Source organism: Rissa tridactyla, chromosome W (genome assembly GCF_028500815.1).
Source record: "Rissa tridactyla isolate bRisTri1 chromosome W, bRisTri1.patW.cur.20221130, whole genome shotgun sequence".
NCBI classification, from domain to species: Eukaryota; Metazoa; Chordata; class Aves; order Charadriiformes; family Laridae; genus Rissa; species Rissa tridactyla.
In genome coordinates this window covers 28,152,151-28,173,488 of record NC_071496.1, presented here as the reverse complement: position 1 = coordinate 28,173,488, position 21,338 = coordinate 28,152,151, and the positions used below count along the sequence as shown (strand labels likewise).

Here is a 21,338-nt window from a genome sequence, read left to right as displayed (position 1 = left end):
CAAAACTACCTTAAACCAAAACAGAATTTGACTGAGATCCAAAGGGGTACCTGAGTTTTATTTACATTTGCCTGCAGTTATGTAATAATAAACAAAAAACAGAAGAAAGATAAATCCTGTAACTACACTCAGTAGGTGCAAACAGTTGGAGATTGAAACAGGAATTTTGTGGAAACAAGATTATTAGTTGATTACTACAAACTTTGATAACTTCTACATAAAACACTTTTTTTCCCAAGGTGGACCATTTACTGTTACAAATGTATATAATAAAGCAGTCAAAAGCTCAAATAATTAGATAAGCTTTAGGACTAGAATTTTTAAGAAGTGTTTGCTCTCCAAATTCTATCAAAACTTAAACAGCAGCCCTCTCCCCTCCCCCAACGCATTATGGAAACTTTCTGACTAAATTCTAAGGAGTTTAAATTATAAGCAGGTCATAGAGGAAATTATTACATGGAACTGATCTAACTTTGCAAAGAACCATAAATATCTGCAAGGTTTCTGTGAATTGCAATGCCAAATAGAAGTATTAAAAAACTGGAGTACTTGAAACGCATCTAAATAAAGTGCAGTGTTAAGACAAAAGCAATAAAGCACAAAAGTATGTACAGAGAGAAGCAAATTGACTTTGTTGTCAATAAGTGCACATAGGACCAGAAGAGCTACTGTGACTAGTGAGGATGATGTCCCTATTCCTTTAAGCGTACTGAAAAATCCAGTTAAACACATCTCTTCAAGAGCCACATTTCTGATCAGTTTTCTTTCAGCACTGAAGGTATTTCTACTAAGGGAGATATCTGGTATATTTCAAAAGAAAGCAGTCTGCTCAGATGTGATGGAGCTCTCTAACTGTTGGGGTATATATAGCCTATTTACTAAACATGATGTGGATTTTTTGTAAATTGGTTCAGATGTCAAGGAACTAGTTGTGCGTAATGCACTATCAATAGCCTTCAATCAGTTTTCCATAAATTCCAGATTACAGTGACAGATAAAGCAGAACTGGAAAGAGAAAAGCCAAATAGATGCAAACACACAGATCCACCTACTAGTTGCTTAAGTGGAAGGGCACCATAACAAAAATCAGACAATTATTTTTAAACATTCAAAGTAAGCACAAAGACCAAACACAACTCTATGAGAAACAGCTGAGGAGGTAATGCCTGAGGCTTTAAACATAAGCAACTTTGATTTTAGCAGGTTCCACAATAAAAGTTCAAAGCCAGTATTTCAATTTATCTAGGCAGATCAGAGCTGCTCAGATGAGGCAGAGTCTCTATTTTTTGGCTCACCCAAGCACTTGTACCAAAACAAATTTTTGATACTTTAAGAATACAAATAAATATTAATGCTTATGAGTGTTGATACTAAGTAGTCTGCAACAGGAAGCAATTTTGCTCAGCCTAACTGACATGTATTGTATAATGGGGACAACAGTTTTATCAGCTTCAAAAAGATGGAAGCAGAGTTTGGTGGGGTTTTTGTGCTTTTTTTTTTTTTTCAGCTGACCCACAACTTAACAAAAGATTTAGAGGTGTGCAGACCCACAATTAATTTAAAAACAACAAGAAAACCTCCATAGGATGCTCTGTCATTCCTTGATCTTAAGAAGGACAACTACTGAGTCACAGGGTATGATGACGATATTGTTTTTCAAACAAGCTTTCTCTGCAACTCCTCTTAGGTGAGGGCCAATCCTGTTTCTTTTAAAGCAGATCACTAAGGCATAAAAGGCAGAAAGGTTCCTTTGGTCTTTTTGGAAAACAGTTTGTCACTGGCTGTTTTCCACTAGCATACAACTGTAAGGTTTTCTTCATTGCCAGCAGTGGGGAATGGAGGGAGAACACCACATGAATTGAAGCTAAAAAATGGAGATACTGTGCAGAGGACAGAAGCAAAACTCTGTGTCCTCCACTGAAAAAGTTTTTAATTAAATACTCTGTATCATAAATCACAGATACCGCTCCTTTAAAATTAGAGGATGATAATGGAATTATCCATTACAGAAGTTATCATTTAATCAGCAGGCAGCACATTTCCTCCCAGCAACTCAAAATTCTACCTGAACAGATCCATGTTAATGCAAATATAAAGCCTCACCCTGTAAACAGGTGAGAGGTGGTAAACATCTGAATGAAGAGTTTTCTTTGGGAGTAGCATGAAGAAAACACTGAAAAAAGACAGACTTGCTTTCCCAACAAGAATGTCTCAACCTTGTTAGAACAAATAACCAAATTTTCTCTCTGTTGAGGTTAAGCCTGGGGGAGAGGTTTAGATGGTTGCGTTTTGTTGTTGTTTTTTGTTTGCTTGTTAAGATAGCATATAGATTCTGAATGCATGCTTTGCTCAAAGGTTAGGTTAGGAGATGTTTTAGAATAAGCTTGAAGGTTTGGGAGGAATCTCCCATCTGTTTTGTGGAGGCAAAATACCTGGGGAAATATTTGTGCTAAAATTGGAAACAGAACAGACATGGGAAGTTCCCTAGATAGACAGAAGGCCAAAAAGTCAAGTCCAGATTTTTTTCCTCCCTCTAGAGCAGAGAAAAAGTGAGCCCAACTACAGAAAAAATTAATCATGTCCTCGGTGGCAAGTTGCCATACTAACTTATTCCAAATATTGCACAAGTGTCTTTAATCTTCAGTATAAAATCTGGAATCCAAAAGGTATTTACACCTGCCTAGATAAAAAAGAAAACACCCTCCAGAAAACAGAAGGGAAAAAGGAAGATCACAGTAATGATTTTTCGTCATTTGGTCTCTTTCAGAAAGCACATTAGGTAATAAAAAACAAAGTTTAAAAGCATTTTTAATATCATCTGTATGTTAAGAATATTATTCTGTATTTAATACAGAGAATTACAAGTTGCTAGCTTTTAAGGAAACAAATTGTGCTTGTTAAGGATACTGTCCAAATACATAAGGGGGAGCATTAGACCCTTCATTAGCATTTCCACTGCTTCTTTACCTAAGTAGCTAGAGCTACAGAGTTCAGATTATTAAACAAAGATCATATATTCTTAGAAAAAAATCCAATTTATGAAAATAATCAGACTGCAGCAAAACTGTACGTTTCATCTAATTTTACTGTATTTGATCAGTGAGAAGACTGAAACTTTGAACCAATAGGGTGAGGGGTGGAAAGAGTTAAAAACCCAACTGAGCTGTGGTGAATTGACCTTGGCTGTATGCCAGATGCCCACCAAGCTGATCTATCACTCCCCATCCTCAGCATGATAGGGGGGGATAAGATGGAAAAAACTCATGGGTCAAGATAAAGGTAAAAGCAAAGGCCGCACGTGGAAGCAAAGGAAAACAAAAGATTTATTTTCTACTTCCCATCAGCAGGCAATGTCCAGCCACTTCCCAGGAAGCAGGGCTTCAGTACGCATAGCGGTTACTCCAGAAGACAAGTGTCATAATAACAAATGCCCCTCCTCCTTTCTCTTAGCTTTTATTGCTGAGCAGACGTCATATGGTACGGAATATCCCTTTGGTCAGTTTGGGTCAGCTGTCCTGGCTATGTCCCCTCCCAGGATCTTACCCACGCCCAGCCTACTGGTGAGGGGGGAAATGTTGGAGACAGCCTTGATGCTGTGGGAGCACTGCTCAGCAGTAGCCAAAACACTGGTGTGTTATCAGCACCTTTCTAGCTACCAATACACAGCACAGCACTACGAGGGCTGCTATGGGGAGAGTTAACTCCATCTCAGCCAGACCCAATACATGAGCTAACTGGAGTATTTCTTTGATGCTAAATAGACATTTAGAAATGAAAAAGTTACAGAACATTACAATGTTCCTTTCAGCTAGAACTCCTTCAGTAAAAAGATTAGCGGTTCATTCTCATCCTCGACAATAATTTTCCAAAACAATAGAAATTGTTTCCAAATGTATCTCTTTTTAGCTGTTTCAGGAAATATTCTACCTCCCACTCAACAAAGCAAGAGAAATATTACTGTTTTCACTAATACTTGGAGAAAAACTGTATTAGCAAGACTGTATGTACTCTTTGGCAGGCAGATATTAAATTCTATGTTAAGTCCATTGGATTTTTAATTCATCTGGAAATGACATTACATGAGAAATCATTTGGAACTGTAGGATAACTATTTAAAAAAAAATAAATAAATTTATCATTTATCAGTAAAAATGCTGCCAGTTAACAAAAACTCCAGAGTAGATCTACAATCCCACTGAGAGGAAATAAGTAGATACCTCAGGCTCTTCCCACACTCACAAGCCTCAAGATAAAAGCATGAGATGGGAAAGGATGTTATTTATGTACGGGACAAATCAACAACCTCAGAAATACAGAAAACTACTGGTTCCTACCATTAGTCTGCATTCATAAGCAACTACAGTGAAAAGTTTCTATTACAGATAAAATATCATGAAGCCTTGTGTAAAGTCTTCATATATCGAGAACCATTAACAATTCTGTAGAAACTAAGGCTTCATTTAAAAAAAAAAAAAATCCACATGGAGGTACAACTGCATTGTTTGCTGCTACCAGTCAGGAGTCTTCATGACCCTCTACAGAAACTATATGCAGAATTCACACCTGATAGAATACATCAAAAGTCTCTTAATACTTTTTTATTTCCCCTAACTTGTACAAACCTGTTTTGTATAAAATAGTTTAGTTTTTATTAAAATTGTTTTCAATTTAGCATTTTATTAAAATACTTAATAACCCTTTTTCCTAAGTGTCTTGTGGTTGAAGATAGTGTGATTCTGAGATAAAAAATTTATGAAAATATTTTCTTTCATAGTATTTTCCCCCCAAATACTGCTCTTCTTTTATTATGTTTTTTTATGACAATAAATTGTTATAAGCTTTCCCCTAAATTTTAAACTTCTCATCTGCCTTTTGTAGACAAAAAAAACAGATTGGTGGGGTTTTTTTTGTTTGGGGATTTTTGTTGTGGGTGGGGTTTTTTCTTGTTGGGGGGTTGTTTGTTTTAATTTGGTTTTTTGTTTGTTGATGTGGGGGTTTCTCTTTTTGTGGGGGTTTCTCTTTTTGTTTTTGTTTTTTTTTTTGTTGTTGTTGTTGGGTTTTTTTTTAATAAGCTGTAAGTGATGGGAAAGGAAGGGCTTCCCTGCCCCATAATGCTAGTAATTCTTTCCTTGGGATATACTACCTACCACAAGTAGATCTCACCCAGCTTGGATTCAGCTGAAGTACATTAGTTGAGACACAGCAAGTAATGCAAATACAACATGCACACAGGACAATGGTAATATACGGGGTCTTTAAGTTATATTGTTGGTCAGAATATACCAGCACTGCGAGCAAACAGTCCTTTTTGTTTCTCAGCTACTGAATCTGCTCCTCATTAAATTTGTCCTTCTAGACAGTGCAGGTGAAGGCTAATATCTAACAAGCGCCAACTACCCTAGTCAGTCACTGCCTCAGCTAGAGATCACTTGAATTCACAGGAACCAGAAGGTGCCTAATTGTATAAGGAGTTAGGAGAATATACTGAGTCAAACTATTGTTCTACAAAGGGACCGATTCCTCCTTACAAACCAGACGCACCCTAAAGTCTACATATGCTTTAGGAATGGCATTATTAATTTTAAAGTTTTTCCTTAGACACTTCTGTACTGTTAAACCATATGTTCTACTGCAGAGATGTAACTAGAAAGCTAAATGAGAATAGTAGTACATTAAGAGGTAAGTAATGCTTTTAAGCATCCCTCCCTCAACTCTGGATTGATTTGTATATACATATCTGATTTAGCTGATACCTCAGCTAAAATAAGTTAAAATTATTCTCATAGTCTCAAATGACTGAATCCATTCCCATCTCCCAAATGCTATTTTTCATTACTGAAATAAAGTCTATAACCATATTTTTAAATAAAGTCATTGGAGGAATTGATTGTTTTCAAAGTGGATTGGGCAATTTCTGAATGAATCAAGACTATTTTCTCTTTGAAGGCTTTTGTCATTGGTCTCTGAAAATACCTTCAAGTAGTGTGTAACATTTCATTTCACAGCAGAAGTTAATGGCCTCTGCTGTTTTTGACTTTGATGATATCTTGCCAGGTCAATGTGGAAATACCACAGTGCAGTCAAATAATCTGATGAATGGGGGACACTAAAAATGGGAATTGCATTCATTAGCTCTTGTTAGCACCAGCAGATCTTCAGAAATACTATTTCTGTAGGAACTTGGAGTCTCAGCCTGTGGTAAGGCAGAAGACAGCTCAGCTCTATAAATACAACTCTTTATACAAATTCTTTATTTGTATTTCTTTCTCATGGCATAATGAAAGCAAGGCAGGACATGCACACATGAACTGAAATCTGAACTTATTAAAAAAGTTGTTTTAGTTTGTTCTAAAAGGGCTTTCTCCTAGCTTGTTTTCATTTATTTTTATATTAGGATTTATTTAACCTATTCTTCCATTGTTTGACAATGAAGATGGGAGAACAGTAGGTTTTATAACACAAAGTCACCAGACTATTGAAACAAGTGAAAATAATTTTAATTTACAGTTTCAGTTTCTGTGAAGATTTAAGAGAAAACATCTGGGAAATGCTTGGTAAAACATAGTTAAAAGATAACATATTTAGCTGAAAAAGAACATAAAGGCCAGTTAAACACAGACATTCCACACTTAGGTAAAGAATATAAACGAATCTCCCAAACCCAAGCCTTCTCTCAGTGACAAGGAAACTTGACACTCCTCCTTCCAAAAGGGCATGTACCAACTGTCTGAAACAATTGTCTTTTATGGGGAACCTTCCAAGAAAAATTCAATCATATTGTAGTAGTGACTCTAAACCATACCCATTGTTAGTGAGTGATAGCCATCCTGACACCAAATGCTAAACAATCCAGTCTCCTTATAATTTAACAGTTCTGGAAGAAAGGAAATTTCTACAAATGCATATTATGACTTTTTTAATCAACAGGATTTTAGTCTAGCACTTACATAACAGGAGTCTGGAAAAAGGTAGAGGAGATTCTTTTATTTAAGGATGACTATGATTAAATTAGAGCAAAGAAGGATTTTATAAAACAAGTTTTAGGATAGTTTACCTGCTTCTTAATTCCATAATCATCACATGCTTCAGCTTTCATTTTTTCAATCTTTTCTTCTTGCTGTTTTGCTTCTTTTTCATACATAACCTTTTCTTTTGCCAATCTGCAATTAAACCAAGTGATTGTGTTAATCTGGTTCTATTATGGTAAAACGTTATGCCACTGAAAACAAAAAAAAAACCCTGAAAGCTGCAGCCCTATAAGATAATATGCAGTTTTATAAAAAAAGGCTCTTAACCACTATAAAAACTGCATCTAGGAAATGCTGAATTTAGCTATAATTTATAATAATTCTTATAAGAATTATTTCAATTAAAAATATTTTTAAAGATTCTGTGTGGTCTTATCCATACAGAATATCCTAAAATAGCTATATACTGGTACTTCATTTCAAATACATAATAGAAACAGATAAGAAGCTGCCTTGTAGATCTGGATGACTGCTAATGAAGACAGTAGTAGAGGAGAAAGCTATCTCTCTATCTCAAAAAAAATTCTCTGATAGTTTTGTGAGTAACCTATATTGGCTGTTATAGTCATGTGGCCTTTACTCTTTCCTATTCACTACTAAATAACACCACTGCACCTGCACCAAAAAAATGACAGACATTCTTCTTAGTAGTAACTCTGGAAAAAAGTTATCATGTGTAAATGAAAAGAAAAAGCACTTTCAGGTTCACAAACTATGATCCCAAAATGGTTTGTTTGTTTTGTTTTTTACTGATCACAACTGTATGTCATGCCATTAAATGCAATATTTCCCATATTAGTTTTGGTACAAAATAATGAAAAGTAAAATTCCCAAATAACACAGTAGCCTCATAGTCTTGTGTTCCCTAGAGTATTTTCTCCATTTACCTTGATGCTGGTTTTGGAGTTACAGACAAAAGTAACAGTTCTATAATTTACATTATAGCAATTTTCTTTATGGCCTTATTTTTTACAGGGAAAATAATCCATCTTTTAATCCTAATAATGGACCCATATTTGGGAGCAGAATGCTTTTTGCTAACAAGCGTAGATTCAAGAGTAACGCAAGAAACTTTGAAGATCAGAAGGGAATATTAAAGTAGTCTAGTCTGATGTCCTGCAGTAATTTTTACATTGCAATTCCATTATCAGGCTTAATTATTTGCTGTTATTGCAATTTTGCTGTTACATCTCCTACTTTGTCACGTATGTTCATTATGTATATGTTGGATTACATAATGCTAGATTCAAACCAAAACATCCTTCAGGATCTAGAGAATGATGAAGTAATTCCTGATTAGCTAATTCAAGACACAAAGAAACACCAAGGAAAATCCTTCCCCAAACAAGAACGAGCCTATATCAGATCAGCCTATATTAGATAAGATTGTTTAAGAAAAACTCAACAGCCAAAAGAACATAATCAGATCCAAGAAGCAAAGAATATTATACAAATGAAAAGAGAATAAAGGTTTTGTAGAGAGCTTCTTGGTCACATTATCACATCAGAGCAAATTAATTCCTAATTTGTCACAGTTAAGTGCTCTACTAGGAGTGCTGCTGAGGATGGACAGAACAGTACTGGGTTGATAAGAATCTTTCGTGAACTGAAGCCACCACAAAAGTGCCACTGCAATAATATCTTGAGAAAAATTCCAAAGAGAATATGCTGATATTGCAACAGCAGGAATTCTCCCTGCTTTTGATAGAGTTTATATCATCAAAAATTGTTTTGCCAAAATAGCCTTAAGCTGTGGTTTCACAACAGTTGATCTATATTGGGCTGTGGCAACACTCACCTGAACTGGTTTCAACCCCCATGGAATCACACCATCAAAGAGGGCCTTATAAAGGAGCAGTGTGTAAAGCATGTAGTGTAGGTATCATCTAGGCCAGTTTCTACAAGTCAGCCAAGTACTAGCTTTGAAAAATAGTACTAGGGAAAGACAGCAGCCTAATTACTACTAATAAAGATACTAAATCAGGTGCTGTAATTCCAACTACTGGAACTATCTCCAGTATTAGCATTATCAAATATTGATTTAATAGAGGATGAGTTAATTGTTTGATCAAGGCTGCTTGATTTAATTCCAGACAGTATTATTTGCTTTGCTATTTTTAGGTTCCAAAAAAGTTAATTTGAATCAACCTGTGAGACAGCTGGTTTTTTTTGAATGAGAACAGAAAATTCCCTTGAGGAGCAGGGGGAGAGAGAAATGATTAAAAGCAGTTTTTATGTTGATTCATTTACTAAAGTGTGTATGCTATCAAAACTAAAGGCAACTTGCATTGCTAAACCCAGCATTTTTAATTATTTTAATTTTTAGCTAGAACAAAAGGCACAATGTTTGTCACTACTTATGTTTTCGCACTATGTTTTCACACTCACATCTCCCTCTATGCATACTAATTTTTCAAACTGACCGCTATTCAACTTTGCTTATTTTTGTCAAAAGGTAAAGGACTGCATGTTTGGGCATAGTTTAGAACTAAGTTTTAACTTGATTTTTTGCCCACGTTTCTCAGATCTGGATGCTTAATAATTACATCCGTATTTATCTACCTACTTCTATTTCTGTATTAATTGTACATTTCAGAAGCAGAACTTGAAATATTCTGCTTTCAAAACAGGTTTCATGTAATGTTTCCAGAAATATGAGACACTTTTTCCATTGCATTTTGTTCAGTAATCAGAATTGTCCAATTTAATGTTCCATTTATCATTCATAAGATTAGGATGCTGATATTAATGCTATTAAGAAGTTTTGATCTGAAAACATTTTCTGTAGTAGATCCTTCCTCTAGATGCCATGAAGCTATTTCTATTGAATACGTAGCTTGGGAAATGCTAAATTAAAACAAGCTATTGATTTCAAAAGGAAAGTCAAATTTCATAATGGAGCAATACTATCCTTTAATCACCTCTTCCTTAAAAATTTCAGCAGAACTCTACAGAAAGATAGCTACATGATACTTTGTTCCTCTCTTCCCCCTTCATCCTTTGTCTATCTAAAAGCAAGATTCTGGTTTTGGTTTGGGTTCTGGTTTTGGTTTTGGGGGGTGGGGTGGTTTTTTTTTTTTGTCCCCTTCCAGGTTAAAATGAATACTAAACCAGAATCTTTATATATGGTGTGATCGTACACAGTGAACAGAGTACGAATAGCTCAGTAGGTACCACAAAAAGGCAGACAATAGCTTGTTGCATTTCAAGTACACGGGTCATTTATAAATAGAAAAACCTGCAGCCATAAAAACTACTACAGGCATAACTTTAGCAGACATTTTACAGTGTCATACAAAATATAAGCTACAATAACTTTAATCCAAAATAAAAAAAAGGAAACAATGTAGATTATTTATCATAGTTATACTTGCCTGTGCTGGTTTTGTCTGGGATAGGGTTAATTTTCTTCACAGTACGTAGTATGGGGCTATATTTTGGATTTGTGCTGGAAACAGTGTTGATAATACAGGGATGTTTTTGTTATTGCTGAGCAGTGCTTACACAGAGTCAAGGCCTTTTCTGCTCCTCATACTGCCCCACCAGTGAGTAGGCTGGGAGTGCACAAGAAGTTGGGAGGGGACACAGCTGGGACAGCTGACCCCAACTGACCAAAGGGATATTCCATACCATATGACATCATGCTCAGCAATAAAACTATGGGGGAGGCTGGCAGGGGTGTGTGTGTGTGCGCTCAGGGACTGTCTGGGCATCGTTTGGTTGGTGGCAAGCAATTGTTTTCATTTGTATCACTTGTTTTTCTTGGGTTTTATTTCTCTCTCTGTTGTTTTCCTTTTCATTACAATTTATTATTATTTCAATTATTAAACTGTTTTTATCTCAACCCACAAGTTTTCTTACTTTTACCCTTCTGATTCTCTTCCCCCATCCCACTGGGGGGGGGAGTTAGTGAGCAGCTGTGTGGTGCTTAGCTGGCATCTGGGGTTAAACCATGACATTGTCATATGTAATAAGCCTTTATTCTACAATAAGCGTTTCCTTAAAATATTCTCTTGTTTTTAAACAATTCTGTCACCTAGTATCCATCTGAAACCCTACAGTTAGCCTTATTTCAGCTACACAATATCCTGCATCCTATAATAGCTCTGTAAATAAATCAAACATTAATCAACAAAAAGTTCTATACGTTGAAAGGCACACTGTATTAAGAAATATTGTCAGCTCTGTGACCAGTTCTCTCAAATCTGATTGCCAAAGTTAGAAAACTAAATAATGTTCTTTTTCTTTTCTTCTCTTTGGTAAAAACAAGCCTGTTTTTCGGTAGTAGTCTATAAACAGAACTCCTATGGACACCAATAGGAGAGAAGGGCACTCACCCTTTTTAAAAGAAAAATCTTAACTTTGCTCACAAAATAGAAATTTTAGTCCTTCATGCACTCAAGGTAAAACATTTTGGCATGCATGACAACACGTATCCTCTCAGCTACCTTAAAATGTTATTTTATTTTTCAAATTCTTCTCAAGTGCAACTATAACATATGATAAGTAAGTGGAAATTAAGTCACCAGAGATATTGCCTTCAGTATAAAACAGAACTTTAGTTGAAACGAGTAATTTAAAATGCAATACACAAAAAAACCATAGAGGACAGTTAAGAATAACAAGGACTAAGAAATTCAACCTCTCAGCATTTTGTTTATATTTATTTATGTTACAGTTAAGCAATAATAACATACCTGTAAGATGTATTCTGTATTATCAGAATAAAAGGATTAATTTTGGTATACCCCAAGTTCAGGGTGAATATTCCATTCAGAAAAGTCTCTACAAAGCTCTATAAAGTATATTATAATGCAAAGGTATCACACTGATCAGCACAAAACTGACGTAAAAAATAACTACAACTTTGGTTCAACACTTCAAAAAAAGTCATTGTTGTCTCCCCTCAAACTCAAAAAGGTAGATGACTACATTTATTCTTTACAACGTATCACTTGGATAGACTCGGATATTGAGATGTATTTTATACAGACGTAGTTGGAGAGAGTGATAAGGTCTCCCCCTCCCCGGGTCCTGCACTTGGGTCACAACAACCCCATGCAATGCTACAGGCTTGGAGAAGAGTGGCTGGAGAGCTGCCTGGCAGAAAAGGACCTGGGGGTGTTGGTCAACTGCTGGCTGAATATGAGCCAGCAGTGTGCCCAGGTGGCCAAGGCCAATAGCATCCTGGCTTGTATCAGGAATAGCGTAGCCAGCAGGACCAGGAAAGTGATTGTCCCCCTGTACTTAATAGTGGTGAAGCTGCACCTCAAATGCTGTGTTCGGTTTTGGACCCCTCACTACAAGAAAAACATTGAGGTGCTGGAGTGTGTCCAGAGAAGGGCAACGAAGCTGGTGAGAGGTCTGGAGAACAAGTCTTATGAGGAGTGGCTGAGGGAGCTGGGATTGTTTAGCCTGGAGAAAAGGAGGCTGAGGGGAGACCTTATTGCTCTCTACAACTACCTGAAAGGAGGTGGGTGTCAGTCTCTTCTTCCAAGTAACAGGTGATAGGACAAGAGGAAATGGCCTCAAGTTGCACCAGGGGAGGTTTAGATTGGCTGTTAGGAGAAATTTCTTCACCGAAAGGGTTGGAACAGCCTGCCCAGGGAAGTGGTTGAGGCACCATCCCTGGAGGTATTTAAAAGACGCGTAGATGTGGTGCTTAGGGACGTGGTTTAGTGGTGGACTTGGCTGTGTTAGCTTTATGGTTGGACTCAATGATCTTAAGGGTCTTTTTCCAACCTAAATGATTATATGAAAACTGAAATTAGACTTCATATAGTTGAAAACAAAGTTATTGTTAGCTTTTTAACTTGAAATATTTCACAGAAGCCTGACATTGTGTGTGTACATTTCTTGAATTCTTGGTGGAGATTTTTATGTTGTGTGCCAGAGGCACTGTATAAAGCCAAGAATTTTTCCGTACTCATTTGCTGTGTACAAAGTTTGTTTGTACAAAAATATAAAGCATTGCCAGAGTAACGGATGGAAGTACCAAAATAAACATTTGTTTTGATCTTTTACTGTGTCCCCAAACCTCTGACCCAAACACATTTTTATCCCATAAAGTGTTTTGTCAATGACATGCAATTAGAGGTATTACCTGAGACTCTGCTCTGCCTTTTCTATTTGTAGAAGGGTGATATCAAATATACTCCAATTTCTGTCTCCATGTTTGTGACAGCTCTAAACTACAGCCAGTTTTATTTTTATACCAACACTATAAATCCAGTCATTTGCAATCCATCTGCATGTTCATTAGCTGCAAAATATAGTGGTTCTGCTCATTCTACTAATCTCCTGTCTTTACACCATTTATTTGATACTTTTGCTGCTGTTCCTCCACAAAATACAACGCTGCCCCTCCTAAGATTAACTGATCATCAATTTAATCCTAATTTGGACCAAGTCAAGTAGTAAATGGACCACTTTTGCTCGATTGTTAGTGAAATGTGTGCAAGCACATTGATAAATTTTGATTATTTATCAGTTATCACCAAATGAAGTAAATCTACTGAATAATTTCTAGCCTGATTGCTATAATAAAGTTTGAAAAATATTGCTATTGATAATGATTCTCACTAATAGTCTTTTCTGACTGCAGTTGCTGGGATGTCAGCACAACAACAAATAATTCATTTTTCATAACATCATCTGTGTATGCCTCAGCAATCCTTCATTAATCAGTTACATTATGGGGCCGCTCCTCTGTAATATGTGTTGCTTTGCTCAGGGAGCCTAAAACACTTTGTCATATTTTATGTCAGTTACCAGTAATTTTAATAGCCTTCCATCAAGGAATCTTGTAATAGTTAGCATATGCTACACTCAGTGTCTTAAAGCTCCTTGAGATGAGTTAGTTATATTGCAGATACAGTTGTGTTTCGTAATGCTGTCTTTGGAACGTAAATAATAAAACCACAAGGTAACGAAAAACATCCCTTGATCTTAATTTCTTATTGCACAGTGTCACTTATATGAAGGGTGGAGCTGAGCTTATGAATGTGCCAGTATGTTTTCCCAAAGTTAATGGAAAAGCCACTCTCTAGAAAATGGAAAGAAGAATTAGACTCAACACACATTCAACTACTCTAATACTGTATTTTTGAGCCATGTGCCAGTTCAAATGACAAAACTAAATTGATGTTGTTATTTTATTAAGGGTATCCATTGGGTAAGGAGCTAACTCAAGTGTGCAAAACTGTAGAAAAGTCATGCACAGTATTTTTAGCTTCCAAAGAGGAGAAAGGAAGCAGTGGCAATGCTTCATTTTACTTTGCACTGTGACTGCAGATCTTGCACAAGGTTACACTTCAGTAAGCATGCACCCAGCACTATTGCAGAATTATAAATGGTCTGGAATAGAGGCCACTGTTCATTGAATTCTATTTCACTAGAAGAATATACTATCACTGAATAAGACAGATTTCTTTATTATGTGCATGAAATCTATTTTTTTTTCAGGCATAAGCAAGTCATTATTCAAACTTGGTAAAAGTATTTTAAACCAGTGATAAATATCTGGGTTTGTACAACAGATAACACAAAAAGTTTGTAATTGTTACCAATGTATGTATTTTACATAAAATTAGTATTTATTTTGCACATTCCTCTCTCACAACTTACCTTGGGGCTACAGAGGCTAAAGAAATTAGGTTCCCATTTCCTCCCTTTCTGCTCACCTTCAGACCAGGGCATGCATTGTGCAGAATGCTGATGTTCAAAGACAGCAAGTCAAGAATTTGGAATTTCTTAAAGCATAGGCATGATGTTTTAAACTTAACTATTCCACACTATTTCCTCTTGTACACACAGGTATTCTGGGTGAAGCATTAGTAGTCAAAGAGAATCTCCTTTAGCAATTTATCTTATTTAAAAAAAAAATCACATACTTGCAATGTGACTTAAGAGTTGTTATATACTGCATATTCTTGCTAAAGGTTAACATCTACTTTGCTAAGCTCACATGATCTTCACTTAAAAAAAAAAAAAGGTCTTACTCATTTTGACCTAAGTCACCTGAGCAGGCAGCAGGCAAGGCAGCAAACAAGCCACTCCAAAGGCTCCCACTACTTCCATCACAACCACAGCTTTCAGTTTTCAATAAAAAAGAAGAAAATGTTTTACTGAATTTTTCCATTTTCAAAAGTGTATATACACCAGCAAGAGAAACGTCTAACTTAGGTCCATTCTATATTGAACCTTGTGTTGAAAGGGACACCGGGTATTTCTCAAATTCCTGAAAAGACTGTGTTAGGAATTTATTTTGACTCCACATTTGTGACAATTAAACAGAACTAGATCTATTAATCTGACTTATCAGAGATCCTCTGAGCCAGTTCAAGTGCTTTATGGTTTTCATGTGTTGATATTTTACACTGATGTCATTCTTTAGAAGTTATATTTGCCAGGCAAGCACACTTCCCATTCTCTCCAAGGAGTTTGGCCACTATGTTTCCTACAGCTCTCCCTCCTTCCTGACATAGTGTTAACAGCTGCCAGAATTCATGGACATGCACAGGAACATCTTAAACATCTATGTGACATTAAGGTGATGGGTACTTTCCTATGCCAAAGCTTATGGAAAATATTATTTGGAAGGCTTATGATCAAACCAAAGTGTCACAGCCTCAAAAAAAAAAAAATCGCTTCATTTTTACTGTATACCTAACATCCACCAGTTCCTAAATGGGCCAAGAAGAATCTTCCTCTAAATTACATTTGCAAACCACTGCCCATAGTTTTATAACATAAAAAGTACCTGTAAGGATGAACTGTTCTGAAAGCAATCGGTACTTTCTTAAACCACCTACAAAATGCTGAAAAGTCTTTGAGAAGTGGCTAGAAGAACTTTCTCAGTCCAGTTTTGCTCAAGAAGTCTACAAAAGATCCAAACATGGATCTGTTCTTTTTATTCTCTACATGCTCTCAGTATGCATAAAGAGAACAAGTCAAACTGTTAAAGTAATTTCTTCAGGGAATCTGCAGCAAGACATCCACAACCAGCTAGAAGTACAGGACCATTCCAGCACAAGCTGTTTCATCTCCTCCTCCCCCAGAACTCCAAAGCCTCAATGACTCCACCTATAAAAAATGCTCTCTACTTCAGTACCACTTTAACTTTCTTAAGTCTTTAGATATTTACCTTTTTTGGTTGGTTTGTGGTTTGGTTTTGTGTTTTTTTCTTTTTTTAAAATTATGGAAAAGAAATTAGAAGTTCCAACTTTATTTCCATCTTCGAAAGGAAAGCATTAAGGTATTAGTGGCAAATATTAGATTTCCCCAATCAAACAATGATATTTTTTTCTTTTATTAAAACTTTTTAATAGGTACAAAAATACAGATATCTATTAATGTAGCATTAATGAAATGAAAAGTCTTACAGAAAAACAGTGATAATTATTTTTTTCTGTTGTATTGAATCTGTAAGATAACCTTACCTTAACCTGATTTCAGAATAGGCATAGGAAACATAAGAGGCCGCTCTTATGTCTACCTGAAACCTTCTGAAGCTGACTGTAGCTTACTTTGATTAAACTGAGAAAAAGATTATGAAAAATAAATTGTTTTGAGCACATAAAATAGGGTACAGCCTGCCATTTATGTACATTTTGAATTTTAAATACTGGCTTAACTGTAATGACTTAAACTGACTATATTTAGACAGTGATTAAACAACCTAGAGGCTGAAGCAACAAAATTAATCAAGGGTTTTTTAATCTCCAAAACAATTGCTTCTGACAAAGTGCACCGTGTATATTTTGCACAAAAAGTAAACTTGCCATGCTAAAAAAAAATAAAATTAAAAACCCCCAAAACTACATAATGTTATTCTTTGGAAGCTTTATAAAGAAAAAGTGGGGGGGTTTCCCTTTAAAAGATTTGCCACTATAGTCTGTTTTAAACAAAGATTTACAAGTAATTTTTCCTGATAGTTATTAATTTTTCCAGGGTACTGCAGGGTACAGATTAGCACCAATGCAAATTTATATTGAAAATAATTTCTGTCACTGATGACTGTCATTAATGTCAATATGATGACTCGTACTAGCACTCATATCACCAAGAATTCACTTTTTCTTCCACACGAAAGTGTTTACTAAAACCAAAAGATCTCCAACCTAACTTTCCTTAAGATAAAGCTAATGGTAGCCTGTGCATAGGAAGAGATGCATGCCCACTTTAAAATACTCGCACGCTTTCCTCTCATAGGGATGCAGCAGTGTTTAAAAAAAATAATTACTTATGTAACCTAAATAATTTTTATTTCTACTCTACTATATTCTGCCAGAAAGAAAAAAACTCAGTAATTTTGCTTTTATTATTTTTTGTATCTCTTTCCCCTCTGATTTGATTTTCTGCTTTGGGAATATTTGCCCTTTGGCCACAAAGTTTTTTCTTCACGCTTCAATCTTTATCCTAAAGTTTCAAGGTAGAGCCTCAAATTTCAAGATATTAATGATTTTTAAAAAATTAACAAGATGATTGCTATAAAAAAATAAGTTATTTAAAGAGGCAAGGGAATCTTTGGCAGCAGGCTGGCCAACTTGGTGAGGCAGGCTTTAAACTGAAGGGCTTGGGGTGTGGGGTCCAAGGTGACATGCTCATGTCATCACATGCAACTGGGGAATAAGCCAGGCCAACCAGAGCAGTGACAAATGTTCCTTAGCTGCCTCCCAAGATGAGAGCCAGAAGGCCAATCACCTCAAGGGTGTGAATGGCTGTGGTAGATCCTCTTGCACCCCTCCAGGGAAACCTGCATGCTTGATTACCTCTCTGAAATGCCTGTACACCAACGCACGCAGCATGGGGAATAAACAGGAAGAACTAGAGATCCGTGTGCAGTCACACTGCCACGATCTCATTGCAATTACTGAGACATGGTGGGGTAGCTCGCATGACTGGAATGCTGTCATGGATGGCTATATACTTTTTAGGAAAGACAGGCCAACAGGGCAAGGTTGCGGAGTTGCTCTCTATGTGAGAAAGCAACTGGAATGTAGCAAGCTCTGCCTAGGGGTGGATGAAGAACATGTTGAGAGCTTATGGGTAAGAATTAAGGGGCAGGCTAACATGGGAGACACTGTTTTGAATGTTTGCTACAGACCACCAGATCAGGAAGAGGAAGTCGATGAGGCCTTCTACAGACAGCTGCAAATAGCCTCACGATCACAGGCCTTGGTTCTCATGGGGGACTTCAACTGCCCTGATGTTTGCTGGAAAGGCAACACAGCCAGGCACACACAGTCCAGGAGGTTTCTGCAGAGCACCTTCTTGACACAGGTGGCAGAGGAACCAATGAGGAGAAGTGTGCTGCTGGACTTTGTACTAACAAACAAAGAAGGACTGGTTAGGGATGTGAAGGTTGGGGGCAGCCTTGACTACAGTGACAATGAGATGGTGGAGTTCAAGATCCCAATCCTGGACTTCAGGAGAGCTGACTCTTCTGCCTCTTCAAAGACCTACTTGGAGGAATCCCATGGGTTAGGGCTCTAAAAGGTAGGGGGGTCCAAGAGAGCTGGTTAATATTCAAGCACTGCTTCCTCCAAGCTCAAGATTGGTGCATCCCTAGGAGCAAGAAATCAAGCAAAGGAGGCAGGAGACCTGCATGGATGAGCAAGGAGCTTCTGAAAAAACTCAGATGGAAGAAGGAAGTTTACAGAAGGTGGAAAAAGGGACTGGCCACTTGGGAGGAGTATAGGAACATTGCCAGAGTACACAGGGATGCAACAAGGAAGGCTAGGGCCCACTTGGAATTAAACCTGGCAAGGGATGTCAAGGACAACAAGAAGGGCTTCTTCAAGTACATCAGCAGCAAAAGGAAGACTAGGGAAAATGTGGGCCCGCTGCTGAATGAGATGGGTGCCCTGGTGGACAGAGGATGCAGAGAAGGAGGAGTTACCGAATGCCTTCTTTGCTTCAGTCTTTACTGTTAAGGCCAGCCCTCAGGAATCCCAGACCCTGGAGGTAAGAGAAAAAGTCTGGAGAAAGGAAGACTTTCCCTTGATCCAAGAGGATCAGGTTAGAGATCATTTAGGCAAACTCAACACCCACAAATCCATGGGCCCTAATGGAATACACCCGAGAGTGCTGAGGGAAATGGCAGATGTTATTGCGAAGGTGCTCTCCATCATCTTTGAAAGGTCCTGGAGAACAGGAGAGGTGCCTGAGGACTGGAGGAAAGCCAATGTCACTCCAATATTCAAAAAGGGCAAGGAGGAGGACCTGGGAAACTACAGGCCTCACCTCTATCCCTGGAAAGGTGATGGAACAGCTCATCCTGAATGTCATCTCTAAGCATCTAGAAGAAAAGGAGGTCATCAGGAGTGGTCAGCATGGATTCACCAAGGGGAAATCATGCTTGACCAATCTGATAGCCTTCTATGATGGCATGACTGACTGGGTGGATGAGGGGATAGTGGTGGACGTTGTCTACCTTGACTTCAGCAAGGCTTTTGACACTGTCTTCCACAGCATCCTCATAGGTAAGCTTAGGAAGAGTGGGCTTGATGAATGGACAGTAAGGTGGATTGAAAATTGGCTGAATGGCAGAGCTCAGCAGGTTGTTATCAGCAGCACAGAGTCTAGTTGGAGGCCTATAACTAGTGGTGTTCCCCAGGGGCCAGTACTGGGTCCAGTCCTGTTCAATATATTCATCAACAACCTGGATGAGGGGACAGAGTATACCCTCAACAAGTTTGCTGATGATACAAAGCTGGGGGGAGGGGTGGCTGACACACCAGAAGGCTGTGCTGCCATACAGAGAGACCTGGACAGGCTGGAGAGTTGGGTGGAAAGGAGCCTAATGATGTTCAACAAGGGCAAGTGTAGGGTGCTGCACCTGGGGAGGAATAACCCCCTGCACCAGTACAGGTTGGGGGCTGACCTGCTGGAAAGCAGCTCTGCAGAGAGGGACCTGGGAGTCCTGGTGGACAAGTTGACCATGATCCAGCAATGTGCCCTTGTGGCCAAGAAGGCCAATGGTCTCCTGGGGTGCATTAAAAAGAGCGTGAGGCCACAGCTGGAGTACTGTGTCCAGTTCTGGGGTCCCCAGTTCAAGAAAGACAAAGAATTACTGGAGAGAGTCCAGCGGGGGGGCTACAAAGATGATCAAGGGACTGGAGCACCTGTCTTATGAGGAAAGGTTGAGAGACCTGGGTCTGTTTAGCCTGGAGAAGAGAAGACTGAGAGGGGATTGTCACAATCCCCTCAGAAGGCGGTGTGTGTGTGTGAGACTCAGATTCGCAAATCCCCAACAGCATGGACTAAGGTGAGACAACTCTCAAGGTCTGTATACATTTATTAGATTCCCACAGTGATTAATATAAGGCTTAACTAGGTCCATGATAATTGGTTAGGTATATAACAAAATATGGCAAGCAGAAAGGTATGCCCTGCATTACTTAACAACTCTAAGAGAAAAGAGAAACAGACGGACAGAGAGGGAGAGGGAGAGAGAAAGAGATCACTGGTCCTGGTTCCAGTGTTGGTCCAGCCAACAGGGGGGTCTCTGGTTTGTAGGAGTGTTCTTCTGCAGATCCCCCTTTAGTGGCACTTATCTTCCCCTTTTATGTTCGCTGTATCAGTATGACCAGCTGTACTGCCATGGTGTCAGTTTCAGGTCTGCCTCCCCCCCCCCAGGTGACATGTAGCATGATTTTGGTGGAGAGATGAGTGCTACAGTCATATATGTTTAACATGATCTCTATAATCTTCATTAGCATATGCAGGGAGGTCAACTTTAATATGTATTTTGCGGATAATGAGGCAAAGGTCATTCATCAGACACGATGGCCCCAAAAACAGAGAACTAACAAGCTTCACAAGTTGCATCAGAGAAGAACCATCCTGTCTCCATAGGGCTTCCTCCTCCAGCCACATCCTGTGCTATTCAGGTGAGTTTCTTCCCGCATGAGTCACACAAGAGATAAGCAAGTGTTAGCCTTATCAGTTCCCTGAGCAGAAGGCCTGCATTATCCAGACTCCACATTCATAGAATCTTCATGGTTGGAAAGGACCTTTGAGATCATAGAGTCCAACCATACACACACACAAAAAAAAAAAAAACAAACCAAAAAAACCCAAACAACCTACAATCTCTGTCCTTCAGAGCATGCCCTGAAGTGCCAAATCTAGACGTTTCTTAAATACCTCTAGGGATGGTGACTCAACCACCTCCCTGGGCAGGCTGTTCCAGTGCCTGACCACTCTTTCAGTAAAGTAATTCCTCCTGATATCTAATCTAAACCTCCCCTGCTGCAACTTCAGACCATTCCCTCTGGTCCTGTCATTATTCACCTGGGAGAAGAG

At 38.1% G+C, this 21,338-nt stretch overlaps 1 protein-coding gene across 1 annotated transcript in view; it reads right to left on the bottom strand.

Moving 5' to 3' along the window:
- LOC128902116 (tubulin-specific chaperone A-like) overlaps positions 1–21,338 on the bottom strand; it is a 65,564-nt gene that overhangs the window by 7,885 nt on the left and 36,341 nt on the right. Inside the window, exon 2 of the mRNA XM_054184507.1 lies at positions 7,055–7,160. Within this exon, the coding sequence (XP_054040482.1) occupies positions 7,055–7,160 (106 nt within the window). The remainder of the gene's footprint in view (positions 1–7,054; positions 7,161–21,338) is intronic.